The sequence below is a fragment of the Argiope bruennichi genome, chromosome 7 (assembly GCF_947563725.1).
Source record: "Argiope bruennichi chromosome 7, qqArgBrue1.1, whole genome shotgun sequence".
NCBI classification, from domain to species: Eukaryota; Metazoa; Arthropoda; class Arachnida; order Araneae; family Araneidae; genus Argiope; species Argiope bruennichi.
This window is the reverse complement of record NC_079157.1, coordinates 63537841-63561740: the sequence shown is the minus strand read 5'-3', so window position 1 is coordinate 63561740 and position 23900 is coordinate 63537841. Positions and strand designations below refer to the sequence as shown.

At 28.1% G+C, this 23900-nt stretch overlaps 1 protein-coding gene across 1 annotated transcript; it reads right to left on the bottom strand.

The window, feature by feature from the left end:
- Positions 1–9073: 9073 nt before the first annotated feature.
- LOC129975228 (FACT complex subunit Ssrp1-like) lies at positions 9074–23835 on the bottom strand. Its single transcript, XM_056088257.1, has 16 exons — positions 23691–23835; positions 21213–21398; positions 20591–20696; positions 19280–19470; positions 17535–17629; positions 17307–17442; positions 16886–16989; positions 15963–16091; positions 15647–15868; positions 15029–15101; positions 14040–14227; positions 12203–12359; positions 11224–11415; positions 11046–11128; positions 10008–10200; positions 9074–9190 (listed from the first exon to the last, which is right to left on the bottom strand). The coding sequence occupies exons 1-16, from the start codon at positions 23739–23741 to the stop codon at positions 9143–9145; spliced, it is 2154 nt and encodes a 717-aa protein (XP_055944232.1). The 5' UTR covers positions 23742–23835; the 3' UTR covers positions 9074–9142.
- Between the last annotated feature and the right edge of the window lie 65 nt (positions 23836–23900).

Here is a 23900-nt window from a genome sequence, read left to right as displayed (position 1 = left end):
TGGTGCTATGTATGTAAATGTAATTCTATAGATTAATTTTTATGTTTAGAATTCTTAATTGATGTTGCTTCCAAGATGAAATAAATCTTTTTCTGTACATATAACTAACGGTTCTGGTAATTATTTTTAGAGTAGCAACATTCCAAAATATATTTGTACATTGTCTCTACCTAATTTATATATTTAAAATGATATACATAAATTAATAGCAGTGGACTAGTGTAGTTGCATTTTAAGAATTCTTATATAAGTTTCCTATTCCATAATCTATTTTGGACTTTGATTTTAAAATTTGAAGTTAAAATTTGTAAAGTAATTTCTTAAAGATTGAAATACGCATCCAACTTTCATTTTTTATTGGCAATATTTATGCCAATTAGGAATAGTTCTAGTAATGAGCTATTGCTTGATTCCCCCCCCTTCATCCCCAATGTTTTTTACCATCTTAGATTTGATATGAACACAAGTATTACAGTCATAAGAGGGGGGGGGGGGACCTTGAGATATTTTTTGAATTCCTACATTTCTGATCTGCCAGTTCGAAACCAGTAGGTGTAGTCTTCTCAAAACTTCCTCGCACACTCTGTAATAAAGGCATTATCTCGGAAATTGCCTTGCAAGCATTGATGCAAAATAGTTACGAAGTATTAACTTTCGGTGTGAATTTAGCATTTTCATTGATTCTGTCATGTGATCTCTAGACGAATTTATTGACGATTAATACCTGGTGTGCCATTAAGAGTATCTGGAAATTGAATTTGTTTTAGACGTATTTTTTCCAACCGATTGAAGCAAAAATATACTTGTTCATAAAATTACATACCGAATTTGATATATTTAAATCATTGTATTTTTCAGTTATCACATTGACATGTTTCTGAGTGTACAGACCGACAGAAGGTCAGCCACTTATGAGATTTGGCTCAAAATTTGATAAGGGTCAAACTATAGATGTTAAATAATGTAACGAATTTTATCCATCTAGTTCTCTTAGTTTTGTAATTGTCGTGTCAACTTATATTCAAACAGATTGACAGACAGACTTCCTCAGATTGATTTTGCTCATAATTGAATAGTCTTATTGAATTACTAATTACTTAATTGTCTACAAATCTGATGTAAACATAGAATGCTAAATTTCGTCCGTCCATATCAAAGCGCTTGAGTTATCTTTATCACTTTCAGGAAGAGGACATTCTTCAAAAATGTTTCTCAAACTCCTTGAGGTCTGAGATGTGAAGATTCGTTAATATCTGGAGTTCGAAATTTTTGACGATTACTATATTTTCTCTGTATTATGTATACGAGAAAGTAAAAATACATTATTTACATTGAAATAAAATGACGTGGGTAAAGTTTGCTAAAGAGTTTTGTCGCCAAAATTGGAGATCTGCCAAATTTTGAATCCAACTGGTAGAAAGGAAGGTGTCCAAAAAGCATACAAAGTTTTTTTTTCATCGTATCGCTAAGCTCATAACATGAGGAGAAACGGAGGGCGTTATTACCAATTTGCAAATGGGAGTGCCCAATCCTCGAAGATTTGTCTTTTTCACCTCTGCTTTCTAAAGACGGGGCAAGATTTAGAATTTTGCTACCCTAATGTCATTTCCCAAAGTAATTTAAATTCGGTTGTCTTAAAAATTGGTTGAACGTCTTCCCCGCTTTCTCAATATAAACTTGTAACCATTATTTTTCAAGAAGTATTGTAATGAGTAACTAGTATTGCGGCCAGTTGAGAAAGAGGCATGGCATTGACGGTTACACGTATGTGTCATTAAAGAGTAATTCGCCATTTTTGGAGAACATGGGAGAGATATTTACAGGTAGCAAAAGATAAATGGGAGAGGATGACATAACCTGGAGGAACACTTCCTTTAGAATCGTATCTTGAAATATCGCATCAGATTTTTTTTTTTATTTTTATTTTCAGTTGGTTAAATGTCTGTCTTTGTTACTTATGTTCGATTAAAACGAATAGGAAAGAGAACAGTGTTTTTCATGCGATGCAATGCTCAAGCAACTTGGATATGTTTATTATATTTGAATAAGCCTCTTAGAAAGCGTCGATTTCTGTTGTATCATTTAACATTCCATCCGTTTCTGTTACTGCTAAAAAAAAAAAAAAAAAAATGATCCGAGAATAAAATCAAACGACATTGAACATGTATCTTTTATTCATTCATAAATATGCATTCTGTTTGTAGATGATAACCTTAGAATATGTATACTAGTCGCCTTCAGTGATTAACTGTTCGCGCACCATAATAATAGTATGAATTTAGTCTAACTTTAATGGATTACGTTGTATCACACCAAATAAGTATTCTTTGAAATTTTACTTGCATAGTAAACATTTTGATTGTTTAACTGTACTGTGCATACAAAATTAATTAGCGAGATCGTATAGTTCAGGCTTGGGGCTCGACCAAAGATCTATTTCGTCAAATCTTTTAAATATCGAGGTAAAGGAGAAGAGATGAGATAATGGATTATGTATATAGGAAGCATGAGATTTCATACGAGATAAAAAATTTGTGAAATTGGAATAGTGATTGGGAAATTGTGAATGGGATATGAAATAGGATATAGAATTTTCCGAAATTGGGAGGTGGTTGAGGACAAGATGCCCGGTGATGACATGAGTCATGAGCTTTCATTTGAAATAAAAATTAACAAAAACAGAACAGTGGTTATGGGGGATTGCGTGCGGTTATTGAAGTTTTCCTAATTATGTTTAACTGGCTGACTTAAGCAACCAGTTCGTTGCAATTAAGTTCTGCTAAAAATTTTAATTAAATATTTTGTGTATTTTAATGTTTTCCTCAGTCAAATATTTTTCAAATTTTAATGGATATACAACTTTTAATATTTTCGAAACCTTACACCAATAAATTCATTGTTAATTTCCCTAGTTTTTTTTATCTATATCTTTAAATATTTAATTATATCATGGGAAAGAGCATCTATATTTAAAAATGGTTTCACTTTAAAAATTTTACACTAATGTAACGAAATCGCAGCATGATCTCATTAAAGATCCTTTGTGTATGTTAAAATGGTTGGAATCCCACATCTTATTGTGGAAGTTGTATAGAAAGTAAGAGGTCAAGGTGTTCGTTCAGATATCCTCTTTGTGTGACTTCACCTCCATAATACCCCACATGTAGCTTTAAAGCGTGATATTTATTTAATTAAACCAAGGAATTCCAGTCATAATATCTGCGTAGAAGATACCCACTAAATAAACTATAATAGTAAACCATCATTTCTAGAATTTTACTGTGGAATACTTTATTATGATATTCTTTTGCAACTATGTAGGTTATGACGATTGTTAGTCCTGAATACACATAAAAAATTAAGAAATGAAAACGGTTTTTAAAAATAAATAAATTTTAATCTAATAATTAGCAGGATGGTTTTCGACATAACTTTCCCCAGAATTCAGCCGTTACCCGTTTACCGTGAGATTAATTCGCTACTTATTAGTTCAAGGCGTTTGTTTTTCATGCCCCAATTTAAGGATTCGTTAAGTAATGTCAACTGCCTGGTGTTACTAGCGATAGCTCTTATATATATAAGATTCTCTTTGTTTTATCTGTGAAGTTGTAACATATATCCTTTTAAAATTTTCTAGATAAAAAAATGAAAAATATTGTAGGAGATTTGATTCTCTAATTTAAAACATCTTAGTATGGTAAAGTATAAGCCTTATAAAAATTTTTCACTTGCATAGCAGAACACTGCCTACTGTTCTATTTTTAAAATTTATTTTTACTTGCATAACAAAGATAGCAAGGGGGGAGGGAGAGATCGTCACAATAAGTGTGAATATAAATCCATTATTTAAACCAACCAGTTTTATTATATGTCCAGTAACAATAAGGAGTATGTCAAATGTATTTAACTTACTGTTGGAAATTAGACAAAAAATTATTTTTTAAAAATTGTCAACATTTAAAATTGAAAAAAATGCATGTCAATTAAATCGACATCATTAAAAATATAATCCCTTGAATTTTAAAAGGATGTAAAAAGTTTTTTGGCGCTATAATATTTTTGGGAACTATGGTAACAAAACATCAAAATTTTGCTTAATTTTTAACTCATTAAAATTTTTAAAAAAATTAAAAAATCGCTCCTTAGTGCACATTCTCACCTTCCAAAGCATATATATGCTCACAAATCCACGGTAAGCTAGTTGACTTTGAAACTTGCATTACATGTAGTCATAATCGATTGTACTATTATTTCTTTTAAGAAAAGATTCCAGATTTATCATGGGCGATAAATCTCGAAGTATATATATATATATATATATATCGGATTGTTTCACTAATTTATTGAAGACAATCTTCTTTAATGCTGCAAAGATCTAAACTTTGCAGGGCGATAATGGCAGCATTGATTTATTTAATGAAATAACATTTGACATCTAATTTTATCTTCCAAGGCAAAAATTTCTAACTTGTATTTTAATTTCAATATTGTTAAGAATATTAATATTAATTTTATAGATTGCTGTCGCATTTGCAGAAAGATTTTTCTGAAAGTTGAAAATACTAAACTATTTTCCTTACACATTTTATCCATCATTGATATTGTTATCAATGATGACATTTTTTGAATTAGCCAATAAACTATATTATAAAGATATTATCCACGAATTTGCTACAAACCCTTCTCGTATAAAATATGTAAAAACAAAAATCAGGTATTGTAATCTTGTTCGTTATTTATGTAGTAAATGTTATCCCTACAAATAATAGATGCATGTATGTTTATGTGTTGGCATTCTACAAGCCACGCCGTTTGCCTACAGTTACCAATTTCGACATATCTTGAAGGGTAGGAATGTGCACCTCGGAGAGATTTTATTGAAATTTTAATATGATGTAATTAAATATATGCGTTGAGTTTTGATGTATTTCGCGACAAATTCCAAAAATATTACACAAGCAGAAAAAAAAAAGTTTACACCGTTTGAAAGTTAAAAAATTTTTTATACTAATTTAATAGATTTTTTTTTTTTTTTAAATTTTGACAATTTTTTCCGAGTGATTTAAACCAATATATTATATCGTTGCCTTGAAATTCAAACCTTTTGCACTGTTGCGTGATTTTCTTCCATTGTTGAAGCTGGTCTTCATTACAAACTAGTCGTCTTTCGCGACCTGTCCATTCCCCGCTAATATTGATTATATTTAATTTTATTTAAATCGCAGATATATAATAGAGCATTCATGATTCCACGAAATTATTAGATATTAAAGTCAAGTTAATTTAATTGTCTTATATATGCTTTATTTATTGTGTGCATGAACCTTTCCAATTTAGGCCATTCCCATGACATCAAAGCATTATTAAAAACGCAAATGTCTGGTAAATCTATCTTAAATATCACAATATTGTACCTTCAGTTTTTAAACAAAATCCTTCTTTTTTAGCTTTTAACAACAGAAGAAAATCATGCGATTAGATGATTGATATAACAATAAAAGCGGTTTGGATTTCAAGGCAATAAAATAATCTATTGTTGAAAATTAGGAAAATATATAATAAATTTCAGGAAAATTTTGCATGATAATTAAATTGATTTCAATAGAAAGACAACTTTAAATTTTGAAACGGGTTAAAATAGATTTCTGTTATCTTTTTGGAAGTTATCGCGAAAAAACGCCAAAATTCAGTTTCATTTTTTAATTAAAATTTTGAAGAAAAAAAAATCACTCCGAAGTACACATTTTTATCTACCCTCCAAAGTATATATGTGCCAAATTTGATAGGTATAGACCAAATGGTCTGACCTGTACAACACCAACACACACTCATCTTTATTATAAACAGAAATGTATGCAATAACAGAGTTTAAGTAAAACAATGCCGGCGTCCTGGCCTAGAGGTAGCGCGTCTTCGTGATCTGGGCGCCCCGGGTTCGAGTCCTCAGGCATGGTTATTCTCTACCGTATGTTCTATCTGTGAGGTGCGTGAATGAGCCCCTCCCCCCTGTGAAAAGAGGTTGTGCAAGCGAGTGTGTGTTTCTTTTTCATGTGCTAGAAATCAGACTTCTGCCCTCGGGTGCTCAGGGGTCTTTACCCTCAAAAGCTACTGTGCAAAAACTTGGCTTAAAATAGTCACACGACAAAAAAAAAAAAAAAAAAGTAAAACAATTAAAATGACACAGCTGTAATGAAATAATGATTATATCTAAACAATTTGAAAATTTAATACAACCAATATTCGCAGCTAAATAGATGGCTGCCAGAGACGACTAGTAGATAATAATCAAAAAGAAAAGTAACATTAAGAAAACACGAACGGCAGCATTCAGATATAAATAATATACACTTTAGCCGCATTTGGATATAATATATCAAATATGACTGATACCATGCTCCCTTGTTGAGAAAGAGTTCCACATCATCGTTCATTCCTACTTCAGTTTTCTATAGATAATAAATAATCACTGCAATTGACGAACTCCGAAATTTTATCAGAATATCTCTTAGGTCGGCTTTAGATTTAACTCCTCAAATCTATCACTGGACATCACATTCTAACAATTCTTTTCGCGACATTCATTAGATATATAACAATAGTCTAATAGTTAATCATTCATAAAATTATAATTTGGACCAGTTGTCACCTAGAAAAGATACTTTTTCAACAACAGTCATTAATTAATCTACTGGTATCCTTTTTGTTCAACAAGAGATTATCCAAATCAGAATTCTACCACTTTCAGTCACGTTTGTTGGGTGACTATCTTTCCTAGTGTGTCTATATTAATGAATGAGTTGTTTTAGCCAACTTTCTTTAAATGAAAAATTCAATGACAAGGATGTCAAACTCATTGCTTGTAGTAAGTATCTTTATGGTTTAGCAAACAATATGTAATACAATTTTTAATAAAAATTTCGGTTTTACTCTTAAAATTCTTTATTATAAATAACTAAAAGTTTGCTAATAACTGACTAGTAATCAGGTTATATCGACAAACCAATTGTTAACTGTGTTAACAACAGCAGTGAATATTTTTAGAGCAGATATTAAACATACCATCATGCCATTAGTATTATTACTATTCTTACAGAATTAAACAAAATGTAATGTATCATACTAAAAATTAAATGAAGGTACACAATCAGCACCTAATCATATGGAAATAAAGATTACCAAGATTTAATGTTGTTCAGATTTGAAAATAAATTCCAGTGAAGATTATTTTATAAGTATTAGCCAGCTAAGATTGAAAGTATTCAAGATTGTTATGTGAATACATTTACCTTGGATCAAGTTTGTAAATAATTACTGTAGATGACATATTCCCTGAAATTGGGGAAATGTCAGCAAAGAAGAGACGCAAGGTCCCAGGAAGAAAACATTAACTCTTAATATTCTTCCCTCCCCCCTCTTAAATAGTTTTCATTAATAATATATGAGTTTGACATCCTTGCTATATAACATATAATCTGTGATCTATTGATTTGATTAATAATTTACAATTTTTTATTTCTATTAAAAAAAAAATACCTAGAAGAATTGATGCTTCACAAGGTACTGCATTTTTATTCCTAAATTTTATGGATTTTTTTGTGTATATTCAGATAGTTAAAACTGAATGAACAGAGCATTTGCAAAACCATTATTCTTTTATGTACTATAAATCATTAATTTTGGCTTTTCAAAAATGAAGATTTATAAACTTATTTGGCAATTTAGAGGAATATGTATATAATAAATGAAATTCAGAAAATGCTCATGAATTATTATTCAAACCAATATATTCGTATCCATAAAGTATTTTTACAAGTTCAAGTTTAAAACTGTACTAGATAATAACAAATGGTTTTCAACATGTAGCAGACATTCACAAAGGTTTGTTTTCTTACATAAAACAATGTGCAAAATGCTAGTAACAAGGATAATATCCAGTGAGCATTTAGTTTCTTTCTATGTACTCTCTAACTTCACAGAGACATACTCAAATATATTGAGAATGCATCAAATCCTAATGATCCGTAGCCTCGGATTCATATACAAAATCATAATTCCTTTCTATAGCATGCCTAAAAGTCACTTTGTATTTGAGAATTAGACTATTTCTATAAACCAGTATAGAAATACTGAATATACACTTCTTTCTATATACTGAAATAAAGAGCAAATACTTCTATATACTGAATTTGCTCTGGTGGTATCATTTTTTTTTGTCAAATCTGCATCAATTAGATAGGGCTAATAAGCTGTTCTGTCATTAAAATTGTTTTATTTATTATCTATTAAAGTTTTAAAACCATACATTCACTGAAAAGAACTTTCAGTGATATATGGTTTATTTTTAATTTGTAGAATGACCACACCAAGCATTCACTATTTATTTTAGCCAGTCACTAATGTAAGAAATAAGATGGTTGCTAATGTAAATAATCCTTTAGGACTACCAAGTAATTACTAAGTAATATCATACTATCCAACATTGATTACCAAATCATCTATAGCACTTCTTTCAGATATATTACATTTAATGTAGTAGCAACAAATTATTGAAGAATAGATATTTCCAAAGAATGAATTAAATATTTTCAAACATCATTCAAAATTATTTAACAGATGTTTATTATTGATTAAATATATAAAGGAAATAATTTTAAAAAATCATAGAACTAAACAAATTATTTGTCAGACATTTACAATTCATTTCCATTAAATCGCAATCACTTTTGTTTTCGAAACCCATCAATACTCAGTTTAACATCATAAGAAAATCCCATGTATATTTTTTTTTTATGAGAAGCAACAATATTTTTGTATTCATGCTGGAATAAGATTCCATTTATTTTTTCCAAATACGTTAATAATTCCTTTAATGCCAGCATTTTGTAAATGGTGAATTGATAAGTAGGTATTTTCGATGTTTCTTGTAATTTCAAGTATATATCAAGCTTGCTTTTTTTTTTTTTGTAGTTTTCTGTAATTTTTCACTTCATATCCATTAATTCAGTGATTTTCACCTAATTTCTGTAACAACTATGGATGGTTTTAAACATTATACAAAAGAACATATACCATCTATACAAAAGAATGTTTTATTGAGACAAATTAGATTACAACTTCACTATTTACAAGAGTTTCAAGTCCTTTAATCAGACCCAGATTCATTATCAGAAGCACCTTCATCAATTTCCATCTGAAATAAAAATAAGTTATTAATTTTAAATAATCCGTACATTACACATTTTACACAATTTAAATTTACTATTTAATACCAATTTGTTTGTGTATCTGCATAAATAACAAAGAAGCTAGCAATCCTCCAAACCAGATAAGAATTTAAAGCATTCAGATAATGTTGAAGCAGTAGACACCCCATGATATATTAAGATATAATCTACAAATTTTTAAAACTACTTCTAACAGATCATACAATTTTATATTTATGTGAAATTCTGAAGGGGGGAAAAAAATATTTCAATAAGGGAAGAGGATTGAGAGATGAGGGCCTAACAATAAAAAGTGATCTCATATAATTTAGATATTACCATTCAGGAAGGCATTCACTTCAATCATAGTCCAAGAACTAAATTTAAACTACTAGAGGTAGGTATATACTAGAGTTAGCAAATTATTCTATGAGATATAAAGCTCAAGGCACGTGTGCGCATGCACACACACACACACACACACACTTTAAATTTTTATACAGTTTCCTATTCCTATTAATAATACTTAGCAAAAATAAATATTATTAAATTTTAAAAACATCCTACTTCAGTGCAATCAAAATCGATCAGAATTGCATAGCTTGCATATAAAGATCAGAATATTAAATTGAAAATTCAGAATAATAGCAAGCATTGTCTAAGTTCATTATTTTAGGTCAATCCACAGTCACCTCAATGAATGATGCTTCCTTAAGATTCCAGCTGTTGATTGACCTAAAATAATGAACTTAGACATAACTTGCAATTATTCTGATCTTTATAAGACAAAAATAACTAACTCACCTTATCATCATCAGAATCTGAATCTTTTTTCTTCTTCAATGGCTTGTCTTCGCTATCAGAACTGTCTGCACTACTGCTAATATATTCCTTGCTTTTGAAAGAACCGGGAGATTTAGTTGGAGATTTTGTAGCCTGAGATGCTTTTTTGTCCTTATCCTTCTTGGGAGTTTTTTGTTCTTTACTCTCCTTTGATCTGCAGAAACAAAATAAATTTAATAAACTATGGTTATAAAAAAAATATTAATCATAAAAAAATTATATTCAAAACAAGAAAAAAAGCTACTGTATATTGTTTATTAAAACTGGGTTGCAATAGGTAATCTTATTCAAGTTAAATACAAAAACAATAAGCCACTAATTATCAAATAGATTAAGGCATGTCATGGAATATGAATCGAAGGAAGAAGTTTACATATTCAATCCTTTAACTGTACTCCTGACCAACAAAATTCAAATATTGAAATGCATTTTAGATTCCTCTTTAAATGAAGCACAAATGTATATTTGTATATATTCATATTTGTATACAAATGTATATATATGTAAAAGTTTCTCTCAAAGTCTTCTAGGAGGGAAATTCATTATTTTATTACAGTTAAGAAGAAAGATTTTTATTTCAGAAACTATAAAGGTCATGTTCATAAACAGAAGAAATACACTTCCTTTTATAATGAATTTATTTAATAGTTAATAATTTAATTTTAAACAATAATCTATATAATCTTGGTTAGAATTCTATCCGCACATTATTACTAATAAAAACAATAAAAATAAATTTTCTCAATGTAAATCTTTTTTCTTTTATTTCTTTCATTTACATTTTTAACTTCTAAGGCTACTTTATTATATTTCTCTCATTAAGATGAAATATTCTTCAAAGGAAGCATGCAAAATTGTTAATTTAAACCACACAACTTTATATAAAAATCTAATTAAAAAAATTCCTAATTACAAAGCTATAAAAATGGAAGGTATTGTTCAAGCCTCTTCCCTTTTACAACAAAAATGAATCTAAGGTATTAATTTATTTGCACTTACACTTTTCCTCCACCACTTTCTTTGTATTCAGCCATTGCTACCTCATATCGCTTTTTGAGCTCAGCTGCTTTCTCTTCCCATTTCTACAAATATTGAAAATATTTATGTTTAATTCATTATATTTTTCAAATAATAATAATAATAATTTTTAAAAAAAGTCACAAGAAAGCTATCTTACACTTTTGTCTGCTACTTCCTTCCACATTTCTCCAGCCTTTCGAGTAATTTCTGTTATAGATATTCCAGGATTATCCTTTTTAATTTTTTCTCGCATATCACCCAAAAATAAGAAGTACGCTGAAGGAGGGCGTTTGGGCTTGTTTTCATCTTTTTCCTTCTTTTGTCTTTTCTTTCGCATACCAGGTTCTTTCTGTAAAAAAATGCAAACATTAAAATACATGAATAAAAGAATCTTAAACTGAAAGGAATTTATTACAATTTTACACACATTAAACTTTTAGTATTCTAACACTGCAGCAATCTTTCTCTTAAAATCTGTTGCCTTCAATAGGTTTAATAGAGTTTTAAAATGAAAAAAAGTCACTACACATACATGCTACTGAAATATGCAAGCAACCTAAGAATGACAAACATTAGGCAGCTTTGCAGATTTTGAATTACATTAGGCAATATTTATTATAAATAACATCATTTTCTATTTAAAATTTAGAGCAAAAAAGATTTTGCTCTGAAAATGCTTTTTAATGGATATTCCCCATATCTATAATTTTTGCTTATTCCACCATTTTCTGGTATGATAATTTCCAGATCACTGATAGTTCATTCTATGCATACTCTATCATGTACTTCTGAATTCTTTTTAAAAGAAATCAATATATTTCTATTCATAAAATGAGCTTAAAAATTTATCGAATTCAGTATAGAGCTTGGAAACATTAATTAAAATACAACCATTTGAAATTTCAATATATAATATTGAATTTTGCATACATTTTAAAATAAATGTTTATTCCTTAAAGCAATTTTTAATATTTTAAAAAGATAATTAGCATAATATTATGAATAAGCTTATTATGACAAAAGCATAAATAGTGTTAGTAAATACTATGATTTAACAATTTTTTAACACTATTAAGTTTCAAAAAATTTGAAAAATTCAAATTCTTATATACAATTCTGAATTGCTGCACACTTACCACCGTCTTTGCACTTTTGGATTTTTTAACTTCTTTTGGCTTCTTCTCTTTTACTTTTTTTGGAGCAGCTTCTGCTTCTGACTCATCTCCAGAACTTTTGTCAGATCCTTCATAATCATCATCACTATCTGAACTAGTAGGTGGATTGCTGTCATATCTATCAGATGACAGATGAGAATATAAAAATTTAATATACACTTCATCAAAATTTATCAAAGCAAGATATCAAGTACTTCAAATGTAACAAATATCTTGCAGAAATATTTTATAGTTAAATCTTTAATTTAAATCTCAGATTTATCAAATAGAATTTGGCTGATGTAGGAGGAAGAATCCATTTTGTCTCAAAATTAAAAGGTATAAGATAAAAACAATAGAAATATATAAGAAGATTATCAGATCGGGAAATTTCAGCTTATTATCAACAATCAAGTTGTTTCAACTTTTTGATTACTAAGAAATAACACTAAATGAGAAAGTAACAAAAGCTTGATGCCCCCCCCCCTCCCACCATCATTTTAATATGCAGTTGCCACGAATTTTAGTATTAATATAGTAAATCTAAACATTAAATTCTTCATTATTCATTAAAATGACTAGCACAGCAACCATTATTAATTGATAAAATGGATGAAAAAGGCATAAAAATGCTTTTCAACAATTTTTATTTACTGATAATTGTAAGCTGAATACACAATTATGATGCAATAAACAGATTTCTATACAAACAAATTTTTTATATTTTCATTTTTTTTCCATGCATGTTTTCTAAAACAATCCTTTAAAAAATTTGTTTTTTTAATAACTTTTTGAAACTAACTATTGTAAATAATTAAGAGTTCACTGCACATTAAATATTTTATAAAAATTTGTTTTTTAGTTATTTTTTGAAACTAACTATTGTAAATAACTAGAGTTCACTGCACATTAAATATTTTATATTAACATTACATAGCTCAATTTCAAGCCCAATACTTTATTTCAATTATGATAATGAATAATTTCTAATTTTATACTCTTTTAACAATAATTAATCTGCAAAATCAAAGACTTATAGAACTAAAAAAAAAAAAAAAAGTAATTCATTTGATTAATACAAATGGACAACATTAAATAATTACTCACAATTTGTTATTTTCTTAAAATATAACAAAAAAACCCATTTAAAATTGCTTTTATAAATTCAGCATATTAGCTATAACAGTACACAAAATTTTATAGATATTTCATTTTAAAATGAATATGGAAATAAGAAAAAACGGTTATCCATTTAAAAGGTTAAAATAATAATAAAAGATAAGACAAAGCATTAAAAATATAAATATTTAGATATATCCCTTTATTTGTCTTATCTTTCTCTCCCGTCCCCCTCCTTTTGCAAATAATAGTTAGTGAAATGTGATACAAACATATTCTGTACTGATACAAATATTAAAAAATATTTCTATTCTTTATCTAGTTGTTAGGCACAGATCATAAAATATAATTTTTTTTATTAATTTAGTAATAATAATTATTTCATAAACATAAAAAGGTTGACTAAAATATATATTAAAGTAAAACATACAGGTAAGTGTCAACATAAATGCATATGGCATTATGTTTCTGTTCTATGTTACGATTTTTTTTCCATTGATAGCTGGTTAATAATACAGCAAAAATAGTACATAAACAGTACAACTTATTTAATCCCTCCCCCATTAATTAACATTGGCTTCCATTGCAGTTTAATATGAAAGATCTATTCATAAAATTGAGAAACTGATACAAATTATACAAATACTATCTAAGTATCATTAATTACAATGAGTATACTAGAAGTAAACTAATTACTTACTCTTCAGCAACTTCACTTCCACTCTCCTCAGGTGCAAAGGACTCATCAGATGATTCTTCATCAGTGGAGCCACCACCTTCTTCACGCTCCCTGCCTTCAGCTTTAACACGTTGCAAGTATGCATCGGGTTCATCTTCTTCATCAGAATCCACCAAATCTTCTTTGTATGTTGGCTTCTCTTTTGTACTCTTTAAAAATTAAAAGAAGTTAAAGGTATAACAATATAAAATACTGAAATAAAAACAAACTAACCCATTCAGGATTGTGATCAAATATCTGTGATCACACGATTCTTCCTTCATGGCTCATGGTATCATATGTAAGACAAGCCTTTCCAATTTCAGAGGAATATATATATATGAGATCGCGAGCTTGTTTCATATAGATATTGTGAGCCATGAAGACCATGGTCCTGAACGGGTTCATATAAAAGATGGCATAATGCTAAAGAGAATTTCAAATAAGTTTAATTAATTAATTGTTATGTTTATGCATCCTATGTGTACAGAATTATTATTTTTTCTTTTTAAGTAAAATTAAATCATTCAAGCAAACTATAATCAAAAATATGTTGCACCAAAAATTAGAATTATAAGCGATTCCCTACTGAATCATCATTATAACAAATCCTCAACACAGAAAGTGTCCCAACAGAAGTAGAAAAAATAAAACAGTTCAAAATTTATATTCCCACAATGTGTATAATTTCCATATTGTATAGTAAAAAAGTAGCAATAGCATTAAAAAAAAAAAATTTACTCTCAAATTTATCAAAGATTTTTAAACATTTTTTTGTTATTGATGACAACTAAAAGAATTTCTTATATAATTTTACTTCCAACAAAATTTTTTCACGACTCTCATAAAGGCTGATAGAGGGAAGATGATAGATATAATAATCATAATTATAGATTGAATACAAGAAAAGATTTGTTATTAGCATAAAAAAAGGGCATTAATCTATAATTAGCAAACAAAATATATATTACCAATCCCAAGTTGCAATTTTTAATGCGTAGTTTTTTGGAATTTACAAAGTCAAATAGACGTCCATATTCTTCTCTGTAAATAAAATAAAAAATAACATTGAAGATTAACCACCTTTCGAATATTCATTAATACAATCACAAATTTAGCACAACTATTCCACATCAGAAAAAAGGAAGGAGAGAAATTAAAATTGTGTTAAACCTAGATATATATTTCTTATATCAAGCCAAACCTGGTATGGAACATTTTTTATTTAATATACAGTAAGAAAAGTATGTGCTATATATTCTAAGTATTTATGTCTAATTTATTTAGTAAAAAGATCAAGTGAGAGTGTGCTAGTGTTTAAAATTTTATTAGAGAAATCTGTCAAAATATTGTACTGTAAAAAAATATTTGAAAAGTTTAAAAATTTATCTTCTTAAAAATCGCATTCATTTTATTAATCTTTCCAAGAACTGCAAGAAGAAAGATAACTAAAATCAAGTTTAAAAACGCCCACGGTAAACTATCCCACCATCTTCTCTTACTAACTGTAGAAACACTTCATAAATATCAAATTTTTCAAGCAAAATATATGTGCTCCTACATAGGTTCCAAAAATAAAAGAGACTTACTTTTCAATACTGCTAAATGTATGAACCAAGCCTGTTTTTATTTCTATTTCAAAATCAAATGATCGTGTACTTCCACCACTTCTTGCAAAGTTCACACATGCTATTTCATCAAATCTAATATGTACTGGTGGCTTATGTACATATATTAAGCCTCGCTCTAATGGATATAGTAAACCATTGCCAGCGCGGTATGAGCAAGTAATAGCTTGTGTACCACTATGCCTGAAAAATATAAAATAAATAAATGAAAAATTAAGGATTACATTCTAATTCACAATATTTGATATATAATAATATCATATTTCAAAAACTATACCCTTTGAAAGATCCGGGAACTGTAATCTTTCTTTGAACAATAGCTTTCATGACTCTGCTAATGACTTCAAAAGTTGGACCTGACATTTCTTTCTGAAGTTTATCTTCATACTTTTCTTTGATGTCTTCTCTATAAAATTAATTTACTATTATGTTAAAAGTACATTAAAATGAAAAATAATATTCAATTTGGTTTAATACCATTACAAACTCATAGTATCAATTTATTGTAGTCACAACTCTTGAAAGAAATTTGCAAAATTAAATTTTAAAGTAAATTTTAATGCAGGGAAAAAAATTCTAGACTACTTAATATTTATTACTTCACGACTTAAGACATTTTACATACTAGTTATTTCGTAAATTATTTACGGTTATATAACAAATTTACTTGTTTCAGAAAGAGTTATAAATGAGAAATAAATATTAAAATCTTAGCTCCCAAAAAATACATAGATAATTTTGTTTGAAATTGTATAGAATTTTTTTCACATAAAATTACATTTAAATCAAATTATTACATTAGGTAAATATTTACAAAAATGCTATTACTTCAAAATAATTAGTTTAAGGCTCAAACAAGTACTTACAAATTTAAAGCTTTCGCATATGTCAGTCAAAAAATTTAGAGGAATATTTTATGGATGTAAAAAGATGCATGATTTTATGACTATGATCAAAAAGGATTAATATAATCTTCTCGAAATTTTAATTTCAATAACCCTTAAGATTAAATATGTTACCCACAGTCCCCCCCCCGCTTTTAAAGAGTAGAGCATCCACAATGGGTTCATGACAGATAGATCCACATGAAAAGCTATTAGTTACCACATTTCTTATAAATTATCTAAAAATATAATATATAAAGAATTCACGTGTTTAATTTATAATAAGAGATTGGTTTAAAAAAACATCGCAACTTACTCCGAAAGACTTAGATCTACAGTTATTTCTTCTTCTTTACTAAACAACAAGATTAAAAACTGATAACGAGTTTGTCCTTGTTTGATTGGAGGATCCAAGCTAAGCTGAAATAATAGAAAATAAAATGGAATGAACATATAATAAGCTTCAAAATAAATTTCTGCGTATATCATAAAATAAATTCATTTAAAGAATAATTGAAAAAGATTAAGAACCAATGTAAAATAGAATATTCAAAATAAGCATAAATAATACAACTGCAAATTAGCTTATGTACAATACTGTTTTAGCTAAGATTAAATTAAATTTACACATATGAAAAACATCATAAAAAAATCATGTATTATTGTTATTCAAGATTTTTTAAAATGTCATTAAGCAAACAAACATTTTCTCAGTAAGGCAAATAGTTGACACTTACTACAAAAAACATCTGTCGATTGTCTTTATGAGGTAAAAGAAATAGTCTCAATATTGTTGTAATTGGTATTTTGTAATCAAAAGTCTTGCCATGAAGTTGAATGAAAGTTGGGAAAACTTTAATATCATATCTTCCTCTAAAAAATAAACAGATTAAAATTATTATAATTAACAAAATTAGCTAATAAAAAACAACTGTAGTTTATACATTTCAAATAATTAACTTTACCTTGGGGTAAGACACTGCAGTTCTTTAAATGTGACAATGGCATCTCCAGTAGCTTGGATAATACTTGCTTTAGAGAGAACGTTATCTACAAAGGCCTAAAAAATAATAGTATTTATTAATGACCTTTTCATCAGTTTATAATACATATACAGGAAACCTGATTCTGATATACACAGACAACAATCCTGATCTTAAACAATCCATATTTGAAATAAGAAAATTCTTACATAAATGCTAAATCTAGCACAGCCCTTAAAAGTAATATTTCCAAGCACAGCCATAAAATGAATTATATAGCATTACCAAAAGAATTATATTTCAAAGTTCTTATTCAGGCACTCTAATTTTGAAATACAAATATTTAAATAGAATTTTAAAAAATGCAAGTCCTCCTAGTTTTCTTTCAGTAAAAGTATTAATTAGAGCATATAAGCTAAACAAATTTTGTTTTATTGATAAGAATTAACCAACCATAACCAATCAAACAGCTATTTTTCAGAAGCAGCTGCAATTACCAGTAAAACATTGTTATATGTAATACAAGTCACCTTTGCAGACCAGCTGGGATACTGGTTTTATTCAAATTTTTTCGGAATAAACTCTATATTAATGATTCCATCGGATTTTCAGATATTAAAAGTCATATTATTTTAACTATCTTACATATGTTCTGTTCACCTAGTATATATGCAGCTTTCTAATAAAGACTACTCTCATGGCATAATAGCATTATGAAAAATATAAATATATGGTTCATCTGTCATCTAAATTTTGTGGTATTGTATAATTACTTTTTTATTCAACTTGCAATTGCAAATATTAAACAGAATCCTTTATCTTTTAACAAGGAAAGAAAATTTTATATATTTGATTAAATAATGAAAAAGGCAAAATACTATTGTTAGAAATTAGACAAGTAAATACTGAAATTCATCTTAATTTCTTATCAAAATTGCCTTGAAGTGCATTATCCCACCCTCCAAGGTATATATATATGTAATATTTGTTGTGAAGCATGATGCAGTTTGAAGACAATGAAGATACTTTTAATTTCGTGACGTCGTTTTATTTCATTTTGAAGAAGCAAGCATATGTACAAGCGACGAGCACACAGAACGACACAGAAAGGAATGAGGGAAGACCTCTTGGACATTTTATCCCTGTCTTATATAACCTATGATTTTTATAGGGAAAATATTTCTTCACAGTGCTAATGTATTATGAGATTTCGATAGGGATTTTCATTACAGGCGCGGAGAAGGTAGGGGAAACACAGGGAGATTTTAAAAAAGAATTTGCATGATCAGCGGTATTTTATCTCTTCACGCGCGGTGTGGGAAAGTTAGATTTTAGCTGATTCAACAATTTAACAAAGCTTCTCTTGAATTAATTAAGTAGAGACTGTGGAATTGGATCACGAAATAAGAGAATATTTTTAGAATGAAGTTACTATGGGCTAAATTAAGATAAAATCTTGAAAATTAATTAAATTGAAATTAGAGTTAAAATATCATTACATACATTACATATATATATATATATATATATATATATATATATATATATATACATACATACATACCAAATATAGTAGCTGTATGCCAAACAATCTGGCCTGTAGAGTACCAATGCAAACATTCATTTTTATTATTAAATATATATAAAAAAAACAAGTGTAGTAAACAATCTGAGCGTTTAAATTTAACTAACATCCTTAATAAGATAATAAACATAATAAAAAGTACCTGCACAGGATCAATAGAAGACATTGGGTCGGTTGGAATATGGAATCTCATTTCCATTAAGGAAACAGGAGCATCATCGTTTTGATGAAATTCCACTGTTACTTCACTTTTAGCACTTGTACAATGGGAAACATTTGTTAGAGGAATTTCAAATGCAGTTGATTTGTCCACATCAAAAGAAAGAACTGCACCTGCAAATGTTAATAAAACCTTTTGTAGAACAGTAGTTCCCATTTCAAGTAGGAGAGGTAATATAATTAACACTTAATATAATACAACTAAAAAGATTTTATAATCCTAGCCTTTAGAAAGGTAATGCTGAATAAGTTATCTACACATATTTTATATCATTAAGAAATCAAAAATTAAATACTCTAAGCAGTGAAACATTATCAAAATATAAGGATTAATATTCTTGAAATAGTTCCAATCAATATCTGAAAGTAGTGTCACTTTATGTTTCATTAATAAATTTATTCTGCTGACAAAGCAAAATCTACATTAAAAAGCTGTATTGTTTTCATTGAAATACCACTTTTCTAACATCAGAAAACATTTATTCAAAATATTTCCATTTTATATTATGCATTCAAAAGATAATATTGATGATTCAAATAATAAGAAATACAAATATAAGACTTATTTTACAAGTAATACAGGAAAACTTTATTTTAATATATTATCGCAAACAAATTTTTAAAAAATGCACTTACAAGTATATACGTATATATAAATACATACTCTTGAGTGAAAGACACGGATCACAGACAATACATATACTTATACATATGGCTAGATATAAGCTAAGTCACAAATACATAAACAAAAATTTCTAAAAAGAAGTCATTTTCCTTACCAGAGAATGAAAACAAATAATTCTTATAAACTGATTGCTATACACCTAACTCACAACAAAAGAAATTTTAAAAGATAAACTAACATGATTACATAGTCCCAAATATGATTCATCTGTTTAACATTGCACAAGAGAGCAGAATTTAATTTCACACACTAAATTAATCAATAAATTGTGAAATAAACCCAAAATTAACAACGCAGCCTTGATTTGAATGATCTTTAATATTATGGATAGAAAAGATTCGATTGTAAGGAGTCAAGACTAAAGTCTTTTGTATATAATAATATTTTTTATTTCTTAAACATTTGACCAATGTGGATGAGATCTTTGACAACTTTAGTTAATTATTCTATAACAAACCCATCTGAGATATTATTAACAGGATAACAGCCTGCCTAGATGGGCATATCTCCTTAAATGTACATAAAATGAAAGTTAATGAAAAAAGATACCTTGAAATTTTGCTGTTCCCCAATTCCATCCCTTCAGGCACATCTCTTTGGTTTTCAATTCTTTTTCATAATTAGCTTGGAAAAATTTTCCTAGCTTATCATGATCCTGAAAAACAAAATTGATTATACTAAATAAGCTTTAGTTTAATTTATCACAATTATTAATATGTTTGTAATAAGATAGAATTCACTAAGCATATAGAAGAAAACAACCATGGTATTTAGTCATGAAAATTAAAAAGAGAGAGAGAGTGAGAAAGAAAGAAATGATGAATATAAATTTATTTACCTGACAAAGAAACAAGTTTCTAGGAAATATTTTTGAAAAATTATTTATTACATTTAAGAAATTCAAGCATTAATTACACAAATCGTAAGTGAATCATAATTCATTCTCAATAGTAAATGTGCTAAATTCAATGCTCTAAAAATCTGGAAGGTTTCTTAAAATCCTGAATTGTCTTAACAACTTAAGGTTGATTATAGTTTTTTTCCCTCAAATACTTTTTCTTATTAAACTACAAACATCCAAAGATAAATTCTATTAAAATAATCAACACATATAGAGCGAGACAAAAAAATTAATTTCTCAGAAATATTCATGTTAGTAAGGACTACTTACGTTTTCATTGAAACCTCCAAAACGATACATGGTTCCATTCTGAAGAAAGATACGCAACCCTTGTGTAGCTGCCAATCTTTGCCATTTTATACTTTCAATCTCAGATGCCTGGATTTGATCAACTTTTCCAGTTTTGTTACTTTTAAAAATGATAGTCTGGTTTGTAAGTTTGAGCCGACCAGGTATCTAAAATACAAACAAATGAAAATAAGCAATTATGTTACTTTTATTGTTTTAAAGACACATCCCTTTTTAATTGCAACAGTAATTAGTAAAAAGACATTTTTTTTGTAGAAAATTTGTTGCCAAAAGATATCATTTCAAATCTTTAATTATCAGTTTTTAACGTTTCATCAAGATCTATATTAAGAAGATGAATAATAGTTATTGTAAAGTTCTTTATGAAGTAGATTATATTACAAAATGATCAAATCATATAGATAATTGTCAGAAGAAATTATAAAATTCAATAACAATTTTTTTAAAAAATCTAACAATTAATTTGAAGCTCAGTGAATTTGATCAGTAAATTAATCAATTAAAATAGAAAAAAAGTTTATCTAACCCAAATCAAATTAACTATAAAATAATTAAATGGTAAGGGTCTTGGCTTCAAAGATTTTATATCTGATTTAAGGAAGATGTTTTTCAAAGGAAAATGTTTCATAGTTAAGAAGTAGAAATTCAGACCAACAGTGAGCTAGTAAACATACTACTAAATGGGGAGGGAGGGAGACAACAGATCTTTTTTAAAGTCCTTTTTAAAAACTATATTCAAACAAATGTAGATTCATTTAAATTGTAAGTATGACAGGTAAGATACAATTTTATAAATTTTTGAATGCAAAAATTCTTACATTCTTAATCACACATTAATTAATGCTTAAATTAGCTTTGAAAAAAAAACTGCATTTTAAATCATTGAATTAATTTTGTAAATATTAGCATGCCGCCACCATGGCACAGGGGTAGCACATCTTCCCCGCGATCTGGGCATTCCAGTTCGGGTATATTTGTTGTTCTTCTGTGTTCTATCTGTGAGGTGTGTGTATGTGCCCCCCTGTTCTACAAGCGAAAGTGACGCTTGAAGTAGGTAAGTCATACCCTTGGCCCTATGATGTTGGCGCTATTGAAAAAACAAGAGATGCTAAATGGACTTAAATCGCTGACAGACATATGTCAGCGGACTTGTAAAGTGTCATAAGTCAAAAACAATAACATAATTTAGCATTAAGAATTAATTTCAATTCTAAAAATTTTGAATTTCAGGGAAATATCTGTTATATGTGTCGCAGGTTGCCATCACTAGTTTAGTATACCTCCCCCAAAAATATATTGAATTAAAATGAACCTACAAACAGTTTTTAAATAATTTTCTCATAAAAATATTTCATTTTCTACTAGTAGAAGCATGTTGCCTTAGTGCAAATTAATGCTTTCCAGTTGTAAACCAATCAATTGGAAGCTTCAATAGAAGTGCAATTTATAGAATTGCCACAAAATAATTTAATGTATGACTGCAAAAAAAAAAAAAAAAAATCTATTCAATGAACCATAACCAAAATTGGTTTGATCAAGGGATTTCAATTTATGCAAATAAAAAAACAAAACAGTTTCAATTATCATTACCAAGAGTTACATCGAACTGCAAACATAAGTGGAATCATCATTTAGCTAATGAGATAAATATTGACAATGGTATTTATATACAAAGCAGTTTAACTAGTTTGAGCTGTTTACAACTGTATGTTGGATCTTGATGCATGGCAAAATGGCCATCCACCTAATTAACAGTAAAAATTATAGAATTAATTTTAAGGCTAAAGAGTTTTAGCTGATTTAGCGCAAATGTAGGATAAACAATGGAATATCAAATAATGAAATTCCCTTTATTTCAAATTATGGAGAAGAAAATACAAATTCAAGACCAAATAGTACATACTATATTGCAAATAATTTCTAAGCAATGAAATCTGCCTTAAATAAGAAATCCTGTTGATATTTCGCAACAAAACAATAAAATTTACATTTATTACGAGTAAAAAACGAGAGCTTCAGCAATTGTAGTTAGATTTAGTTGTGCTCATTATAATATTAAGACTTTCAAGAAAGAGTTGTAATACACTAATTCAACATAAGCAATAAAAAACAGATAAACTATAATAGATTTCAATCACGTTGCACGCTTTAATCAGGAGCAGATATTCACTTTTTTTTCTGTCCTTCGTCAGATAGAACAGAATGTATATAGTACTTGCAGACATTAGACAAAAGCATTTGCGACTGAGACACTGCCCTTAAAAAAAGTTGTCATAAAAAATGTACAGAAAAAAATAAGTAGGCTTAGCCGCTTATTTTTTCAGAAATAAAATTGTATTTTTTTCACCCCACGATGATAGCTTTCCTGAATTCCAAATATTGCTCTAACCGGTTCAATCTAATCAATGAAGTGATTTTAAACACAGTCAGAAAACTTACCATTCCCCCTTTTTCTTCCTTTAAAATCTCCGGATATTCTAAAAAATCCATTATCTTAGTTAGTAAAATAAATGCTAAAATAAAATAATATTACATTCGTCAGAGCAGATTTCCCAAAAGCACAACAAAAGCGCGGTTATTGCAATTTGTATTGCGTCATTTCACTTCATTGGATTTTAATAATGTTCACTTAGAGGAAAATTAAAAAAT